At 35.9% G+C, this 18,719-nt stretch overlaps 2 protein-coding genes across 5 annotated transcripts in view; one reads left to right on the top strand and one right to left on the bottom strand.

Moving 5' to 3' along the window:
* LOC136039221 (protein capicua homolog) overlaps positions 1-18,719 on the bottom strand; it is a gene marked incomplete in the record, with an annotated part of 223,751 nt that overhangs the window by 84,152 nt on the left and 120,880 nt on the right. The window contains 2 exon segments of the mRNA XM_065722753.1: positions 2,783-3,168; positions 9,584-10,359. Coding sequence (XP_065578825.1) covers positions 2,783-3,168; positions 9,584-10,359 — 1,162 coding nt within the window.
* Positions 11,476-18,719, top strand: part of LOC136039222 (period circadian protein-like) — a 569,811-nt gene continuing 562,567 nt past the window's right edge. For all 4 annotated transcript variants that reach the window (XM_065722755.1, XM_065722758.1, XM_065722757.1 and 1 more), the window contains exon 1: positions 11,476-11,485. The gene's annotated coding sequence lies outside the window, so the exon portion shown is untranslated. The remainder of the gene's footprint in view (positions 11,486-18,719) is intronic.

Below are 18,719 nucleotides of genomic sequence, written 5' to 3' on the forward strand. Positions count from 1 at the left end.
GTTTTCTTGCTGTTCTTGCGATTCCTCGGCACGCTTTCTTTTCTTACTTTCTCTATCAGCCGCAAGTTTTTTGGCATAGACTCTTTGAGCAGCTTCCTCGGCTGTTGCCATTGTAGGTTCTTCAGTCATTTTACAATTAAACATTTTTCCGTCCACGATCTTCTTACAATTAAAAATTTGTCTTTGAACGATTTTATTAAATACTTTTAATGACGTCATCGTCATAACAAACATGACGACAACTAACTTCATGACGACATGATGACATGACGTCACTCGACACACAGATAAACAGACAACTTATTTATATATATATATAGATAGATATATATATATATATATATATATATACATATATATAAAGGTATGTAATCCCTTCTCCCCTTGCCTGCAACCTTCTGATCAAAATTAATTTGTAACATGCCCCTCCCTGCACTAAAAACCTTAAGAGGATAAGGCACCTTAAAAATAATTTGAACTTACATTAAATTGTGAGAATTAAAACTAAATAATGTTTTCTAAAAACTTTTTTAAAATAGCCCTAGCATCCTTACTTACTTACTTACTTACTGAGTCCTGGTTGAACTTCGTTGAAGTAAGGATGCTAGGGCTGTTTTTAAAAAAGTTTTTAAAAAACATTATTTAGTTTTAATTCTCACAATTTAATATAAGTTCACTTATACATATATATATATATATATATTTTCTCTCTTGTTCTCGTATTGTGCTGAAGACGGCCCTTGGACATAGGGCCGAAATATTCACAAAACTGATTTCCACTGTCTTGAAAAGATTTTCCCTATTGTTTCTACTTTGTTTTTGTGCGTTTTCCCAGCGAATATACTAGAACGTTTTTAGGGACTACCATTTCCCAAACTTTAAAAAGACAATTCGCCTCCATTGAATCGAAAAAATAAAATTCACCCCTTCTAGTGATATTAAGTTTCTTCAAAACTGCATACCCTATCACCAGCATAAAACCAGAGAAGCTAAAAGGTTTTTCTAAGATTTCTGAGAAAGTAGATGTCGGCTTTTAGTTTTCTGTCGTTTATTTGGATCTCTTATCAAAGCTCTGACCGCCTAATCTATATAGTTTGGCCACAAAAACTAGAAAATTTTACAATTGCACGAGATAGGGTTACCCTTTCAGGTATTGAATCCCCTTAACCCAATAAAATAGAACAATACTCTTAATGTTCTAAACAAAATGACCAACTCAATTGAAAAATATAAAACTACTTACATGGAGTTTCTTTATATGTTAGAACAACGTTATAGACTTTAGAGAATAAGTTTTACTCCCCTCTTGAAATTTATTATGGCTAGCCTCTTTTTCTTAGCATAAAAGGAAAAATCAATCATGCTCAAGCTTCATTAATCATTACCAAAATCGAAAGCCAGCTTTCTGTCTTGGCAATGGCTTTGAACCACTAAAAATTACCTTGGAAAGTCAGTGAAGCATGATGGAAAGATTATTCCCCTATTTCAATCTCTTGGACGGCTTGACGTCTGCTAAAATGCTTTGTCAAGTGGGATAAAACTAAAAGGGAGTAGCCCAGTATTTTTCTTCTTTTTTTCCTGAAGCATTTAAAGAAATCCTTGGTTATGATTAGTTTGCCTTTATGTTTGGATTAGTTTAGTGCATACAGTTACGGTTGCGTCTGTTTACTCTGCTCCCTGTTCAGCATCTCTCCCTCCCTCGCCTTGAATTTTCATCCGCATATCTCTCGTGTTTACTTAGTGTATTAGTCAGGGCACATGCGTAAGTAGTTATTGGTTTAGTATATGTAGTTATGGTCGAGACTGTCTACTCCACTCCCTGTTCAGCATCTCTCACTCTCTCCCCTTGCATGTTCATCCGCATATCTCTTGTGTTCACTTAGTGCATTAGTCAGGGCATCTGCGTAAGTAGTTATTGGTTTATATGGTTTATAGTATAAATAGTTACGCTTAAGACTGTCTTCTCAGTTCCCTGTTCAGCATCTCTCCCTCTCTCCCCTTGCATGCTCATCCGCATATCTCTCGTGTTTACTTAGTGTATTAGTCAGGGCACCTGCGTAAGTAGTCATTAGTTTAGTATATATAGTTATGGTGAGACTGTCTACTCTGTTCCCTGTTCAGCATCTCTCCCTCCCTCACCTTGCATGTTCATCCGCATATCTCTCGTGTTTACTTAGTGTATTAGTCAGGGCACCTGCGTAAGTAGTCATTAGTTTAGTATACATAGTTATGGTGGGACTGACTACTCTGTTCCCTGTTCAATATCTCATCTGATAAGAATAAAGGATATACTCATCAGTACATCTTTTGCACAACGACAGAAAATAACCCTCGACTGAGATCAGATATTAAAAGGGTGGTAATAAATAGGGAGGGTAAATGGACACATTCAGAATAGGGAAAATTGAGCAATAGTCATCGGAAGGAAATAATTTTGTAGTTATTATAGATACATTTTAAATAAAACACACCGGAAAAGCCTAATGAAGTGGCCTGTGCAATGCAAATCTAGGAACTTTTGGAGTAAAGAAGCATCACTAATCCACCAACTAGACTGAAGTAAATACAATCATGGTGAAAGATTGCTTCAGAAAAAAAATTGTCAGACATTTTTCGGGACCCTAATCATAAAAAAAAAATACATCGTAATCTACTTACCCTTACAGGTATATTTTTTTTTTACTTTTTTGAAAACTTCAAGATTCATGTGAGTTTTACACACCCTCCCCCAAATCTATCTTGTCACATGCCTTTGTACTGAAAAATTAAACAAAAAAAATACCTTTCTGGGACTTTTCAGATCGCCAAAATCAGATGCACTCTTTGGACCAGTATCATTTTCAAACACATCATCATCGTCATTATCTTCCAAGTCGGCTAGTTCTGCTACGTCTCTTCCAGTCGACGTACGAAAGCTTGGACGTTTCTCCTTATCTCCGATCAGTTGAGAATTTCCATTTCTTATTAAACGAAATGAAGATTCATTTGCAACAGAGGAACCATTGATAGACCCGTTTACTGAAAGCTGATGGCCGTTTGAAAGTCTTTGATCCGGTAGTTGGCCGTTGCTATCAATTTGACGGCCGGAATATCGATTATTCGAAAGGAGCGGGAGGAGACAAGTCCAAGGATATATTTGTGGATGAGGTTCGTCAGGTTTTTGGTCACCTAAAATGAATATTAAATTTAATACAGTTAATCCTTATTTTACGTATTTATGATTCCTATGTCACACTTAATAATTAAGTTCGCCGCCTGAGAGAAAGGCCACCTCCAGGGGCGGTTACGGTGTTTGATCCCCCCCCCCCCCAAAAAAAATGTCCAACTCGTAAAAACATAAAAAAAAAATACAACCTGATTTATTACGTGTTTTTTATTATGTTTCATGACCCCCTCCCCAAAAAAAAATACCCCCCAGACAAAAATCCTGGATATGCCCTTGCCTGAAACGAGAAAAATTGCTAACGAGAGAATCAACAGTTGGTGTTAGGGGATGCACCATCAAGACAGCCTGAATATTGGCTACTTGAAACAAACAGAGGAGACAAGTCCAAGGATTTAATTGTGAATTTATTCGCAGATCATTGGTCATCTAAAATGAACGTTAAATTTATAATGTTTATTTCTTATTTACATTTCATAAATTGTATGCTATAGAGATTTATTAAGTTTTCAACCTGAAACAGAGACACGATAAAGGAGAAAAGGTTAGTAGAAGGAATAATTTTACTATTTGAAGGAAAAGGGAGGAGAGAAGTCCAAGGATATATTTGTGGATGAGGATCTTTGGTCACCAAAACGAGTGTTAACTTTGTTATGTTTTTTCCTCGTTTTACATATTGCTAAATCGTGTATTATACATATTTATTGAGTTTTTACGCTAAAACAGACACCCGATAAAGTAATAAAAGGTTAGTAGAAAGAAACATTTTGACGGCCAAAGAATCGATTATTCGAAAATACAGCGAGGCGCCACGTCCAAGGACATAAATGGGAATGAGGATCGTCAAAATTTTGGTAATCTAAAATGAATACCAAATTTGATTAATTTATTATTTTTTAAGTTATACTTATTTATTAAATTCATACCCTGGGACGAAGAATCAATCAAGGGAAAATGAACTGTTGGTAGTAGGGCCCCCGTTTCATAGGGAAAGGTTCCTTGGAGATTTTGTAAAACGAAAAAGTAATCAATTCAATTTCCCAAGCGGATTTTTCTAACTTTTTCTAACCACTTATCACTGTGCGGAAATGCTGAAAAAATCATTCTTAGATTTTAATTTTTCTGTAGGGTTATACCGTAGGGTACAACCTACGGTTTTATACCCCTGCCAGGGTATATTTAAAAGTAAAAACTGTATTCAGACATCATATTCTTATGCTTAGAACTGAACTGTAGAACTAGAGTAATGCATGCTTTTCGAGCAGACAAACATTGGCTGTTCTAGTTTCATAAATAAATTTCATTCGCCATGAAGCGATTAGAGCCCCCTCACCTCCAAAAATGGACCAGCAGTCAAAGTAGACGAAATTAAGAGTTTGGGAAAGGACCAATTGGGCTGTGTAAAGTTCATCCAGTCAATAAACTAGAGTGGAGGATTTTCCTCAATGGAATCCGTGAAAAAGGGCTTTGTTGATCACTTACTTTTAGGAGTAACTTATTAACAGTAGTTTCTGGCGACTGTTCGGTAGAAACAGTCGCCATCAATTAAATACAATAAAACAATAAAAAATAAAAAGAAAAACTTGTTCTTATTAATATTTTTTTCTCTTTTATAAAATAAGTTTTGTTTATATTTATCGTCGATATTTTTTCATTAAAATTGCTTTTTTCTCATTTGTTTTATATTATATTTTGCTATGGAGGGCTGTTGCATGAGCCAAATTATCCACTTAGGTTGTAGTTAATGTCAGAGCCGTACCCAGGATTTTTTTGGGGGTGTATTACACAAGACTTTTTTCGGGGGGGGGGGGGGGTACACAATCACTCTCATATAATTTTCTACTTATCCTTTAGGCAAAAAGAAAACAATTTATCCCCAGTCGAATTACGCCCATTCATATTTTTCGTCATCCTTTCTCCTGTCTTTCCTGGACCAATTCTTCGTCAAGGGGTGGACCAGGAGGAGAATAGGCATTTTGACCGCAGAAGGTCAAAAGTAGCATTAAATAAGGAGTGGAGGGAAAAATACTGATGGTGGACCCTAAATTTCGTTGGTGCCCCCCCTTTCCCAACTTAAATTCTGTATGCAACCCAGTCTGACCTTTTCAAAACTTCCTACATGTTTCAATGTTCTTACTATATATTTGTTATATGACAAATTATGTGTTCTTTTGTACGTCTAATCTCCTCCCTAATTTTATTTAAGCATATTTTAAAAAATTACATTTTATTTCCTGTTCCATTTCTTTAGTCAGCAAGTAAATACATAACTAAAATTACAAAATAACATTTTTTTTTACCTTATACAGAAACTACGAGGAGGATAGTAGCCGCTTCAAGCCCTTAGAGGAGGGTAGCAGCCGCTTCAATCCCTTACTGTTAACACTGAAGTTCGACACACTCATACTGGTGGAAGGGGAGATAAAGGGTAAACTCCCCCAGAGTGGCTAAAAGACATGTTCCCCTAAGAAAGTTGCAAACTTTCAAAATTATATATTTTTGAAGTGTACAATTCTTTTTATGCCCGGTTGTTTTCTGATTTTCATTAGCTTTTCAGTGAATATAACTGAAAACATCATGAATAGATTATGATAGCAAATAAATGGACGATTATTGCTTTAAAATTGTAGTTAAATTGTATTAAAAATGGTTTGCCGACTGTACTTGCAATACTGTGTCCGTAATGGCAGGGGTTCGAATCCTGGTGTCGCTGATTATTTGGTTTGGAACGGGGATCAGCGGTGTGACTCTGTAAGCTCAGCCAGAGTCGAGACAGACCCAAATATGTATCTTGAGATATCCGAAAGGAAACAAGGAAAGGGTCAGAAGATTTGTCCCTAACCATGCATAGCACTCCCAGTCGAAGGCAAAGAACCAGAAATTCGGTACGTGTGCTACGGGAACCATTTTTTGCATGCGAAAAAGTTTTAAAAAGTTTTAAATTAATGGGTTTAATTCGCCGAGTTCAAATAAACCTCGTTTCGCATCCTTAAGGAGACAAATAAAATTCACTAGGATTGAAAAATCATCAAGAAGGAAGAATATACCCATGGTCTTCGGTCACAGCCCCAAGTTATACTTCATCCTTTTTTTTCTTTTCTTTTTTAATAAACCAAAGTACTTTCCATAAACTGAAAAAAGTTCATAGCAGATTGATACCCTTAAGTTTTTTTTTTTTTTTTTTTTTTTTTTTTTTTTTTTTTTTTTACAATTTCAGTGTAAAATACCTTGCCAGGACAAAAATAAAAACTTACACTCTACAAAAATAAACTCTGATGACTCATCGTTCATCGAGAAACATAACATAGTTAATCGTAAAATAGTTATTCAATAGAAAAATATTTTAGTCTTTGAAGTGACAAGGATAAAAATATTTCAAAATAAAATATAAAACATAAAAAAAAAAATTAGAAAAGTAGTTTAAAAAAAATTAAACATTGATTGGTCACCCCCAGACCATCTTAGATCTATTCGAATCTGAAAAGCGATGTATTCGGAAACTTGTCCTTTTGTTGTATCAAAATCACGAAATTGTGACGGCAATATCCCATTTTCGACAATGTTGCCACACTTTGCCGTAAAATCAATAAGCAAAACTAATTAGTTAATTTTGCTATTACTTTTCGTTTATAAAAATTCAAACAGTAACAATCTATTGATTTCCAAAGCAACGACCGATTCAAAGAAAACGTAAACTTTCTTAAGCTGTTTGGTATTCAATGTTCTGTCTCAACCATTTTCATCAAATTTTGTGCCTGCTATTATCAAAAAACTACACAAGTTCATTTCTTTTTTGTTAAAAATTAAATTTTAATTTTTTAGGCTTGAAAATTAATGTTAATAAGACTAAGTCACTCAGGCTAGGAATAAGTGCCGATAAAAAGACAACGTTAGGTAATGAAAAGATTGATAAGGTGGGCAGCTTCATTTACATAGGTAGTATTATCAGTAACGACGGTGGGAGCAGTGAAGATACTAAAAGTAGAATAGTCAAGGCTCAGGGCGTTTTTTTCACATTTAAAAAAAGTTTGGAAGAATGGGAAGATAAGACTGCAAACCAAAATTAGAATACTGGAAGGTACAGTGATGACAGTGGTCAAATATGGCTCTGAAGCATGGGCGCTCCAAAAAGCGGATGAAGATTTACTAGATGTTTTCCAGAGAAATTGCCAACGGGTTGTTCTGGGTATCCGGCTGAATGACCGTATTTCAAACAGTAGGCTGTACGAAAAATGTCGTTCAATCCCGCTTTCTATGGCTATAATAAAAGAAAGGTTGAGATGGCTAGGGCACATTCTGCGGATGAAGGATGACAGATTGCCGAAAATTGTCCTTTTCGGTCAACCGTCTTGGGCTAAACGGAAAGCAGGTCGTCCAAGTCTGGAGTGAGAAGATTTCATAAAGGAAGATTTAAAGAAACTGGGAACTTCCTGGGAGGGTGTAAAGAGGGAGGCTTCGAATAGATTGGGATGTAGGAGGAGCGTGTGTAGCTGTGTTGGCCTCAGGCGGCTTGGTGCTGCGGTGAGTTGTTAATAGTAGTAGCAGTAGTAGTAGAAGTAGTATATGGTTCATGAAGTTCCCAGTTAAACTATTGAAACAATCAGGTTACATTTTCACTGTCCTTGGTATTCCAGGTGAACTGCTTTAAATACAAACATGGTCTTGCTTTTTAGAATACATTAATCGTATGATGGACGACTTTCTATTTTTTAATATTAACTATTGTATATATATATACATATATATATATATATATATATATATACATAACATATATATATATATATATATATATATATATATATATATATATATATATATATATATATATATATATATATATATATATATGTATATATATAACCTTTCAAACTGAATAAGCAACGGGTATGATTAATATCCTCCCATCTCCTATGTTCTTCGATTCTTAATATATTTATAACACACTTTTTCTTACCAAAGTTAAAACTGAATTTAGATTAATTGAAAATTAAAACATGAAGTTCCTGTACAGCTTAATTTTCTGGAGTTATGGTAGAGTTCAGTGAGGAGAGTTTGTTCTCGTTTTTAGGACGCAACAGATTTCAAAACCATGGGGCGCTCCAACAGCGTCGGTAATTCTGACAAAATTGCATTAAAATAATACGAGGAGGAAGTCCTCATATATCGTTCTGAGCAGTTCCAGGGAATAATATAGTATAAAGAACAAAAAATAATAGCAACTAAAATAAACGAACAAACAAAACCAGAAATTTCAACTGAATAATCAAGAAAAACAACACTGGTGGATCCAGGGGACCCGGGGAGGGGGGTCGAGATTTTTCTGGTGCCCTCATTCCTTGCTATTTTTTTCTGTTTTTCAATTTTTTAAAAATAAATTTGTCAATTTGGTTAATCATCGGCGCCCTTGTCACACTCATTAGGTATTTTGTTATAAATGGCTGCTAGTTTTTGTCCTTTTTTGTGTATTTTTTGCCGCTCCCTCGGACAAGTTTTCTTTTTGGTCCTGGGGTGACTGTTAAACTGTAATTATTATTTATTTGTTATAACAAATTTCTCTATTTCTCTCAAACTGTACTTCTGCAGTTTTCTGGATAAATAAATTCTGTAATGTTTGTGTCCTCGTTTTTGTTTTGTTTTGTACTCGAGTTTGCTCTCGTTTTTTAACGCAACAGATTTCAAAACCATGGGACGCTCAAACAGCGTTGGCAATTCTGACTAAATTGCATTAAAATCATGCGAGGAGGAAGCCCTCATCTATCGTTCGGAGTTGACTCAAGAAATCTCTGTTTAAGGGTCTTCTACTTCCTTTTTTCCAATCAGATATCTTTCCAAGATATCCAGGCTAATTTTAGAAATTTCTTTTTCTGGCTCACCATTCTCTTTAGTTAGATCCTGATCATTGTTTCTAAATAAGTTTTAATTAAGCAATTTTTGTCTGTAGACACTTTCTTCAGAGATTTGTGGTTTACAGATTGGTACTATGGGCCATAATCTGCTGTTTTCTATGTTAGAGCTACCACTGCAACTATAATACAAAAAAATCAATTGGCCAAGAGTGAGTTTCAATAAAAGTAATTCAATGAGTTTTTTGAAAGTGCAAGTGATATTCTAGTCTTTAAGGCAGTTTAAGGGTGGCAGCCCGAATATAATTTTTGGGTATCAAATGTGCTATAATTTTGGCTTCTTTATTTGTTGTGTTCTCTGTTTATGAAAAAAAGATCTTTACATTTTTCGTTAAATTACTTAAATACAGTAGGGTTAATTCAGAAAAATACTGGGGAATGCCCTTTCAAGATGATATTAATTTTCGGATAAGTGTTGTGTTCTTATCTATATTATAACTTATCAGTAGCAACACGACCGAGATTTCGGGAGGGGGCTCATAGTAAAAGAAAATGAAGAGCGAAAAAAGCGTACCTATGTTATCTTTATCCTGGTCTTGTGATGATATGTCATTTTCTGAGTCAGTCCCAGCTGCCTGAATTATAGGGAGTAAATTAGTAGGAGGCGGCAAATCATTTTTATCTTCAGTCATGGCAGCTTTCTGTCTATATTTTTCCGAGATGGCATCCAGACCTGGATACCCTGAATAATCATTTTCAGACCCAATATGCCACAGGGACTTGGTCCTTGTTACTATTGGAGTGGAGACAGGAGGAGTGATTTGCGAAGTTGGCTCAGGTGGCGTTCCACGCGGTAGGTTCTCCTTCCCCCCGGAGTCATGCAATTGCTTTGAGATCACAGTATCACTTCTTCTCAAACGACTGGTATTTAGTGGCACCGGTTTAAGAAGGGCTTGAGGCTGAGTGGGTGAGTCACGTGACCCAGCTGATGGCTGGAAAATATACAAAGTTTCAGGCGGTGAAAGCAAGAGAATAGGCTGCGAGGCTGTTGTAACAGCTAGAGGCACAACTTCAACATTTTGCTCTTGCTTTACACTCTCAGTCAGGGGTCTGTAGCTATCCGCTCGGACGGAATCAACTGTGTCAAAATGAGTGATGCCATTGCCACCAGACAGGTTGATACCGTTTCCCGCGTGTTCCTCCCAGTTTAAATCTTCCACTAAACGGTTTCTATTGCCAGACTGATTCAGTTGTATCACGGATTGTAACGAGGTTAACGCAGGTGGACGGGCAGGCTCCTGGTCCTCGTGAACGATTGAGGGGGGTCTTTGGACCGGTTGAATACTTAACCTAGAAAAAGGATAAACGTTCATTCTACATATTGATCCCAAAGTATTTATTAAAATATCAAACAACGAGCGTTATAGTCTGAAATATAGTACATGAGAAAAAAATCTATAAAAAAATGCAATGGTACTTGTTTTTATTTGTTTTGTTTTTTTAAGTTGAGTTTCTTCTTTGAGTTTAAATTTCCTTTTTGTCTTTTTTGTGTTTCTATTTGTCAGATACTAGAGCTTCTAATGTAAAAACTTAAAATTAAATACCCAAATTGGCTAATCAACCGTATAAGAATCAAAACTGTAGAGAAACTAAGGGAGAAGCAACCTACAGAGAGGGAGTGAGAAAAACAGCAGAGAAGCAACATTTATTACAGTGCTCACATTTTTTCCTTATTTATAACACACTATTGAAATTTCGGTTATTATGGGCTATGGTCCCTTAAGAGGGCAACTATGATAAATGAAGCTGTTCACTTAAGTGAACATGCAGGATAAGCGTACCCTAAACTGGTCTGATGAAAGCCACTTAGAAGAAGCTTCTTAGCATATATTTTTAGGCCACGTAAAACATTGTCTTTCCATAAACTAATTCCGTTGCAAGTAGAAGGCTATGTTGAAGAGACTTAGTGGAAGGCTTAATAAGACTTCAGAGCTTCTACTCCTTATCTTATTGGGTAGACTGAATACATTATCCGTAAATGTTTTTCATCTTGCAACAATAGAATATGCCTTGAAAATATATTTCGGGCCAAATACTGGAGGGCTGGGCTGTATCCAGTGGCGGGGAGGGGGTAAATCGGTTCGACCTGTGGGTAAAAAATTATTATAAGTATGACGGTAGTACCCTCAAGGTCAAACCGCTGGTGCTGATCTTCGTTTCGTGGCCATTCAGCCAGGAAGTTTGATGGGTGGCCGGGGGCCAGCCAGCCATATTGCGTTTACCACACACCCTTTCTGCTTAAATTCCCCAGATCTCACCAAGTACCCATTTAGAGCTGGTTCGACTCTGGCTGAGCTTACAAAGTCAAGCCACCGACCCCCGTCACAAACCAAATAACCGGCCATGCCAGGAATCAAACCCGTGCCCCTCGGACAAAGGATTCCCAACCCAGCGAGTCAACCACTTAGCCAAGGCGGACCTGTGGGTGAATGTTGCATTGGGGGTTCTTCACTTGTAACTCGGTTCACTTAAGTAACATGTGTTATGGAATTGAAGACCACATACAGGATATGCATCTAAAAGTGGCATGATGTCTATGAGGTAAGTCAGCTGCAACTGTGATACTGAAACTGTTACAAATTCGTCACGAAAGCTATGGACTGAATTGTGGTCCATTTCACGACGTTTATATGTAATCCAGTGTAAATCCACATTATGCCCAACACTTTTTTTGGATTATAGAAATTTTCTACATTTCTTTCATAAATAGAAAGCCAGACTTTCCATCCAAGGTAAAAAAAAAATTCAATCCTTAGTCAAGAAAGACAAGTGTGTCATATGCGACAAAAATCCTCAGAAATCCTCATTTTATAGAATAGAATAGAAGATGCTGATATAGAGCTTTCATTTTCGAGAGGTTATGAAAGAAAAAAATCAATATCATTCTAAAATAGAATGTTATTTTGGTTGCAGTTCTTTTGAATAAAAAAGGGCTTTGATGATTGTTAGAGTAGATATTGAGAGGTAAAATCGCAGGCCTTTCAAATTTCAATATCCATCTTTACAATAACTGAAAGCAGACACAAAATAAAAGCTAAATAAAAGAAGCAGACGATCCTCTTTTACGAGGTTTTCTCTCTTTCTCAAAGGAGAGAGGAAGGGAAATTAATCTTTCGCTTTGGAAATTAGAAAAATCTAACTTAATTCATGATGTATGAGTGAGATTGAAAAAGTGTTTTTCTTTAATTATTTAAAATATATTACCCTTTCTTTATCTTTCATAGCAGGCCTTTCAGATTTCGAGAAAGTCTATCTATATGAAATTGAAGCTAAATAAATGAATCAAAAAGGAATATCTTATGAGGTTCCACAAGTATCTTTGAGGTATCTGAGATATGAAGTATCCTTTGAGAGGTATCTTTCATTTCAAAAGATAGAAAGGAAGAAAAATACATTTTTCACTTTAGAATACAAAAAAAAGTACTTCTTTTTTTATTCTTTTTTAGAAGTACTAGTACTTCTAGTAATAGTACTAGAAGTGATTCGATCTTAATAACCGAGCCAAACAGAATGATCTTCATTATGTAAGTGTTAATGTAGTGACTAATACCTGACGTAGTGACTAATACATGGTAGGCTCAGATAAGTAATAGTACTAGAAGTGACTCGATCTTAATAACCGAGCCAAACAGAATTATCTTCATTATGTAAGTGTTAATGTAGTGACTAATACCTGATGTAGTGACTAATACATGGTAGGTTCAGATAAGTAATAGTACTAGAAGTGACTCGACCTTAATAACCGAGCCAAACAGAATGATCTTCATTATGTAAGTGTTAATGTAGTGACTAATACCTGATGTAGTGACTAATACATGGTAGGCTCAGATAAGTAATAGTACTAGAAGTGACTCGATCTTAATAACCGAGCCAAACAGAATTATCTTCATTATGTAAGTGTTAATGTAGTGACTAATACCTGATGTAGTGACTAATACATGGTAGGCTCAGATAAGTAATAGTACTAGAAGTGACTCGATCTTAATAATCGAGCCAAACAGAATGATCTTCATTATGTAAATGTTCATGCAGTGACTAATACCTGGTGTAGTGACTAATACATGGTAGGTTCAGATAAGTAATAGTACTAGAAGTGACTCGGTCTTAATAGCCGAGCCAAACACAATGGTCTTCATTATGTAAATGTTCATGTAGTGACTAATACCTGATGTAGTGACTAATACATGGTAGGCTCAGATAAGTAATAGTACTAGAAGTGACTCGATCTTAATAACCGAGCCAAACAGAATTATCTTCATTATGTAAGTGTTAATGTAGTGACTAATACCTGATGTAGTGACTAATACATGGTAGGTTCAGATAAGTAATAGTACTAGAAGTGACTCGATCTTAATAACCGAGCCAAACAGAATGATCTTCATTATGTAAATGTTCATGCAGTGACTAATACCTGGTGTAGTGACTAATGCATGGTAGGCTCAGATAAGTAATAGTACTAGAAGTGACTCGATCTTAATAACCGAGCCAAACAGAATGATCTTCATTATGTAAATGTTCATGCAGTGACTAATACCTGGTGTAGTGACTAATGCATGGTAGGGTCAGATAAGTAATAGTACTAGAAGTGACTCGATCTTAATAACCGAGCCAAACAGAATGATCTTCATTATGTAAAGGGTTCATGCAGTGACTAATACCTGGTGTAGTGACTAATGCATGGTAGGCTCAGATAAGTAATAGTACTAGAAGTGACTCGATCTTAATAACCGAGCGAAACAGAATGATCTTCATTATGTAAATGTTCATGCAGTGACTAATACCTGGTGTAGTGACTAATGCATGGTAGGCTCAGATAAGTAATAGTACTAGAAGTGACTCGGTCTTAACAATCGAGCCAAACAGAATGATCTTCATTATGTAAATGTTCATGCAGTGACTAATACCTGGTGTAGTGACTAATACATGGTAGGCTCAGATAAGTAATAGTACTAGAAGTGACTCGATCTTAATAACCGAGCCAAACAGAATTATCTTCATTATGTAAGTGTTAATGTAGTGACTAATACCTGATGTAGTGACTAATACATGGTAGGTTCAGATAAGTAATAGTACTAGAAGTGACTCGATCTTAATAACCGAGCCAAACAGAATGATCTTCATTATGTAAGTGTTAATGTAGTGACTAATACCTGACGTAGTGACTAATACATGGTAGGCTCAGATAAGTAATAGTACTAGAAGTGACTCGATCTTAATAATCGAGCCAAACAGAATGATCTTCATTATGTAAATGTTCATGCAGTGACTAATACCTGGTGTAGTGACTAATGCATGGTGGGCTCAGATAAGTAATAGTACTAGAAGTGACTCGATCTTAATAACCCAGCCAAACAGAATGATCTTCATTATGTAAATGTTCATGCAGTGACTAAAACCTGGTGTAGTGACTAATGAATGGTAGGCTCAGATAAGTAATAGTAGTAGAAGTGACTCGATCTTAATAACCGAGCCAAACAGAATGATCTTCATTATGTAAATGTTCATGCAGTGACTAATGCATGGTAGGCTCAGATAAGTAATAGTACTAGAAGTGACTCGATCTTAATAACCGAGCCAAACAGAATGATCTTCATTATGTAAATGTTCATGCAGTAACTAATACCTGGTGTAGTGACTAATGCATGGTAGGCTCAGATAAGTAATAGTACTAGAAGTGACTCGATCTTAATAACCGAGCCAAACAGAATGATCTTCATTATGTAAATGTTCATGTAGTGACTAATACCTGGTGTAGTGACTAATGCATGGTAGGCTCAGAAAAGTAATAGTACTAGAAGTGACTCGGTCTTAACAATCGAGCCAAACAGAATGATCTTCATTATGTAAATGTTCATGCAGTGACTAATACCTGGTGTAGTGACTAATGCATGGTAGGCTCAGATAAGTAATAGTACTAGAAGTGACTCGATCTTAATAACCGAGCCAAACAGAATGATCTTCATTATGTAAATGTTCATGTAGTGACTAATACCTGGTGTAGTGACTAATGCATGGTAGGCTCAGATAAGTAATAGTACTAGAAGTGACTCGGTCTTAACAATCGAGCCAAACAGAATGATCTTCATTATGTAAATGTTCATGCAATGACTAATACCTGGTGTAGTGACTAATGCATGTTAGGCTCAGATAAGTAATAGTACTAGAAGTGACTCGATCTTAATAACCGAGCCAAACAGAATTATCTTCATTATGTAAGTGTTAATGTAGTGACTAATACCTGATGTAGTGACTAATACATGGTAGGTTCAGATAAGTAATAGTACTAGAAGTGACTCGATCTTAATAACCGAGCCAAACAGAATGATCTTCATTATGTAAGTGTTAATGTAGTGACTAATACCTGACGTAGTGACTAATACATGGTAGGCTCAGATAAGTAATAGTACTAGAAGTGACTCGGTCTAAACAATTGAGCCAAACAGAATGATCTTCATTATGTAAATGTTCATGCAGTGACTAATACCTGGTGTAGTGACTAATACATGGTAGGTTCAGATAAGTAATAGTACTAGAAGTGACTCGGTCTTAATAGCCGAGCCAAACAGAATGGTCTTCATTATGTAAATGTTCATGTAGTGACTAATACCTGGTGTAGTGACTAATACATGGTAGGCTCAGATAAGTAATAGTACTAGAAGTGACTCGGTCTTAATAGCCGAGCCAAACAGAATGGTCTTCATTATGTAAATGTTCATGTAGTGACTAATACCTAATGTAGTGACTAATGCATGGTAGGCTCAGATTAGTAATAGTACTAGAAGTGACTTGATCTTAATAACCGAGCAAAACAGAATGATCTTCATCATGTGAAATTTCATGAGTGACTACTACTTGATCTGTATTATAAATTACTACAGAATCCGCTTTTTTTGCTATAGCAGTTTTGCAAAACAAAAATTCTGCAAAACAATAAAATAAAGAAAAGATAAAAAAGAAAGAAGAAATAAAAAAGAAATAAAAAATATTCTAGATTTGAATATATAGAGGTGGAGGAGGAGTGTGTGCAGTTCTCAGTTGGATTGGTCCTGCAGTGAGTGATTGGTAGTACTAGAAATAGTATAGAAAACTTTTCCTTGAAATCAAATTTCGCGTAAAATCTGCTATGTGATCTAAACCATGTGCGCAGCTGGGTTATCTTCAGGTAGATTGGGGTTGCAGTGAGTTGCTATTAGTGCCATCAGTAGTATAGAAATTACTCTTCGAAGCAGAATTTCCATTTTAAATCTTCTACGTTATCTACAACATGTTGATGTAGATTTTAAGAAAAAGAAAACAAAAGAAAAAAGAGAAGAAATTTTGGTATTTCAACTGTATTACAAACACAATCACAAATACAAACACTAAGTGTAATCAAACACAAGAACTTCACTATTACTCTCATTAGCCGAAATACTACTCTTATGATACGTATTTGCCAGTCGAGAAAAATTTTCCTTGATTCGGGAAAATGATGAGCTCAGGACTCAGGGTATTATCAGCATAGCTCAGTAGCATAATATGCATTCCACGAAACACACAACTCTGTAATCCAACCTTCTGCTGCTCAACAACAGTATTATTAAGTAAAGAAGAAGAACTGATAACTCCCTGCCAAATCCCTTTATATGCTCAAATAAATACTGCAGTGGATGAACCAAATAAAAGTACCTTTAACTTACAGTACAGAACTCTAAGCGTTACGACAATAGACCTAAACAGACCACGCCGAAGAGCGCTTAAAAGCAACTGCGCATGTATGCTGGAGTCATTATCTGGTAAAAAGGTTCGTATGCAACAGCATCTTGTATACGAAGAAGCAGTTTTTATTACAAACAGCATTTTATTTTAACTGGCAAACCACAAGTAAGTGGTGTTTTGTGGAATTTTATGCCAGACTAAATCAATTTTCCCCAAATAGGTTCAAAATTCTCAGGAATGCATTTCATAACAGAGGCAAATGGATGTTAATTGTTTCTGGCCCCAGGATTTACTAGATAACTTAGAAGACTACACTGCCTTTCCATGACGAAAGTAAAACAGTTCAAAATAGGGATGAAACCTTTTAATTGACACTGAACAGATATAAAATGTTTAACTGGATATTTCGAACACATATACAGTGTTCATCATCAGCAGAGTTTTACTTGAGTCTTACTGCTGATGATGAACACTGTATATGTGTTCGAAATATCCAGTTAAAAATTGTATATCTGTTCAGTGTCAATTAAAAGGTTTCATCCGTATTTTGAACTGTTTTATTTTCGTCAGGATTTACTTTTTTAGATTTCATAAATATAAGGTTTTTTTTCCATTTCTTCTGAGCTGAGCATAAATATATATTTTTTCTGAACTTACGACTTGAAAATTCAAATGGAACATGTTTATCACAAAATCTTACACAAGTAATGTTGATAATAATAATAATTTAATGTGCATCCGCTAACCGCTCAAGTTACTTGACCAGAACGAAAAGGTATTAAGTATTTGCTCACAAGTTAATTCCGAAAAATTAAAAATTTAAAATGACAAAATGCGAAAAAGAAATAAAAAAATAAACCAACCACAACTAAAACTAACCCAGATTATCATAAACAAGAGTAGGCCTCCCTAAAGCTTCAAAAGGCCAGAGCGTCACTTGAACATGACGCAATGTAAAAATAACATAGCATGGCTAATCGAGATTCAAAAAAAGAGTAGTGCTACTTCCCCCTCCCTTCAAAACCCTGGAAATAGCTTGAATGTCATTAGTGTTTTACTGAAAACAATAAGCATGTTGAACAGTGTGGTATTTATTTGTCAAAATATGGACCAAAACAATGTAAAAAATCGCCATAACAATCAATATCAGAGGCAACGCTCTAGCGAAACCCGCAGTAAAGTGCCATCAGCCTTCAATGTGTTATTTTTTTTCGAGCCCCTTCATGTGGAAGGAATGATCGTAGAAGCTTCAAAGGGGGGTCATTCAATTGTAAATTGAAAGTTTTGAAATCCTTTTAATGTCTTCAATATTTCTTACTACTACTACTAATAATAATAATAATAACTCACTGCAGCACCTAGCCTCCTGAGGCCAACACAGCTACGCAAACTCCTCCTCCAACCTAATCTATTCAAGGCCTCCCTCTTTACACTCTCTCAGGAAGTTCCCATTTCCTTTAAATCTTTATTTATGACATCCTGCAAGCCCAGACAAGGACGACCTGCTTTCCGTGTAGCCCCAGACTGTTGGCCAAAAAGGACAATCTTCGGTAATCTGTCATCCTTCATCCGTAGAACGTGGCCTAGCCATCTCAACCTTTCTTTCATTATAGCCCTAGAAAGCGGGATTGAACCACATTTTTCGTACAACCTACTTTTTGAAAAACGGTCAGTCAGCCGGGTACCCAGAACAATTAGTAGGCAATTTCTCTGGAAAACATCTAGTAAATTTGCATCTGCTTTTCGGAGTGCCCATGCTTCAGAGCCATATTTGACCACTGTCATCACTGTAGCTTCCAATATTCTAACCTTGGTTTGCAGACTTATCTTTCTATTCTTCCAAACTTTCTTTAACTGTGAAAAAACACCCTGAGCTTTTTAACATCTTCACTGCTCCCACCGTCTTTACTAATAATACTACCAAGGTAAGTGAAGCAGCCAACTTGATCAAT

This window comes from Artemia franciscana, chromosome 19 (genome assembly GCF_032884065.1).
Source record: "Artemia franciscana chromosome 19, ASM3288406v1, whole genome shotgun sequence".
Classification (NCBI taxonomy): domain Eukaryota; kingdom Metazoa; phylum Arthropoda; class Branchiopoda; order Anostraca; family Artemiidae; genus Artemia; species Artemia franciscana.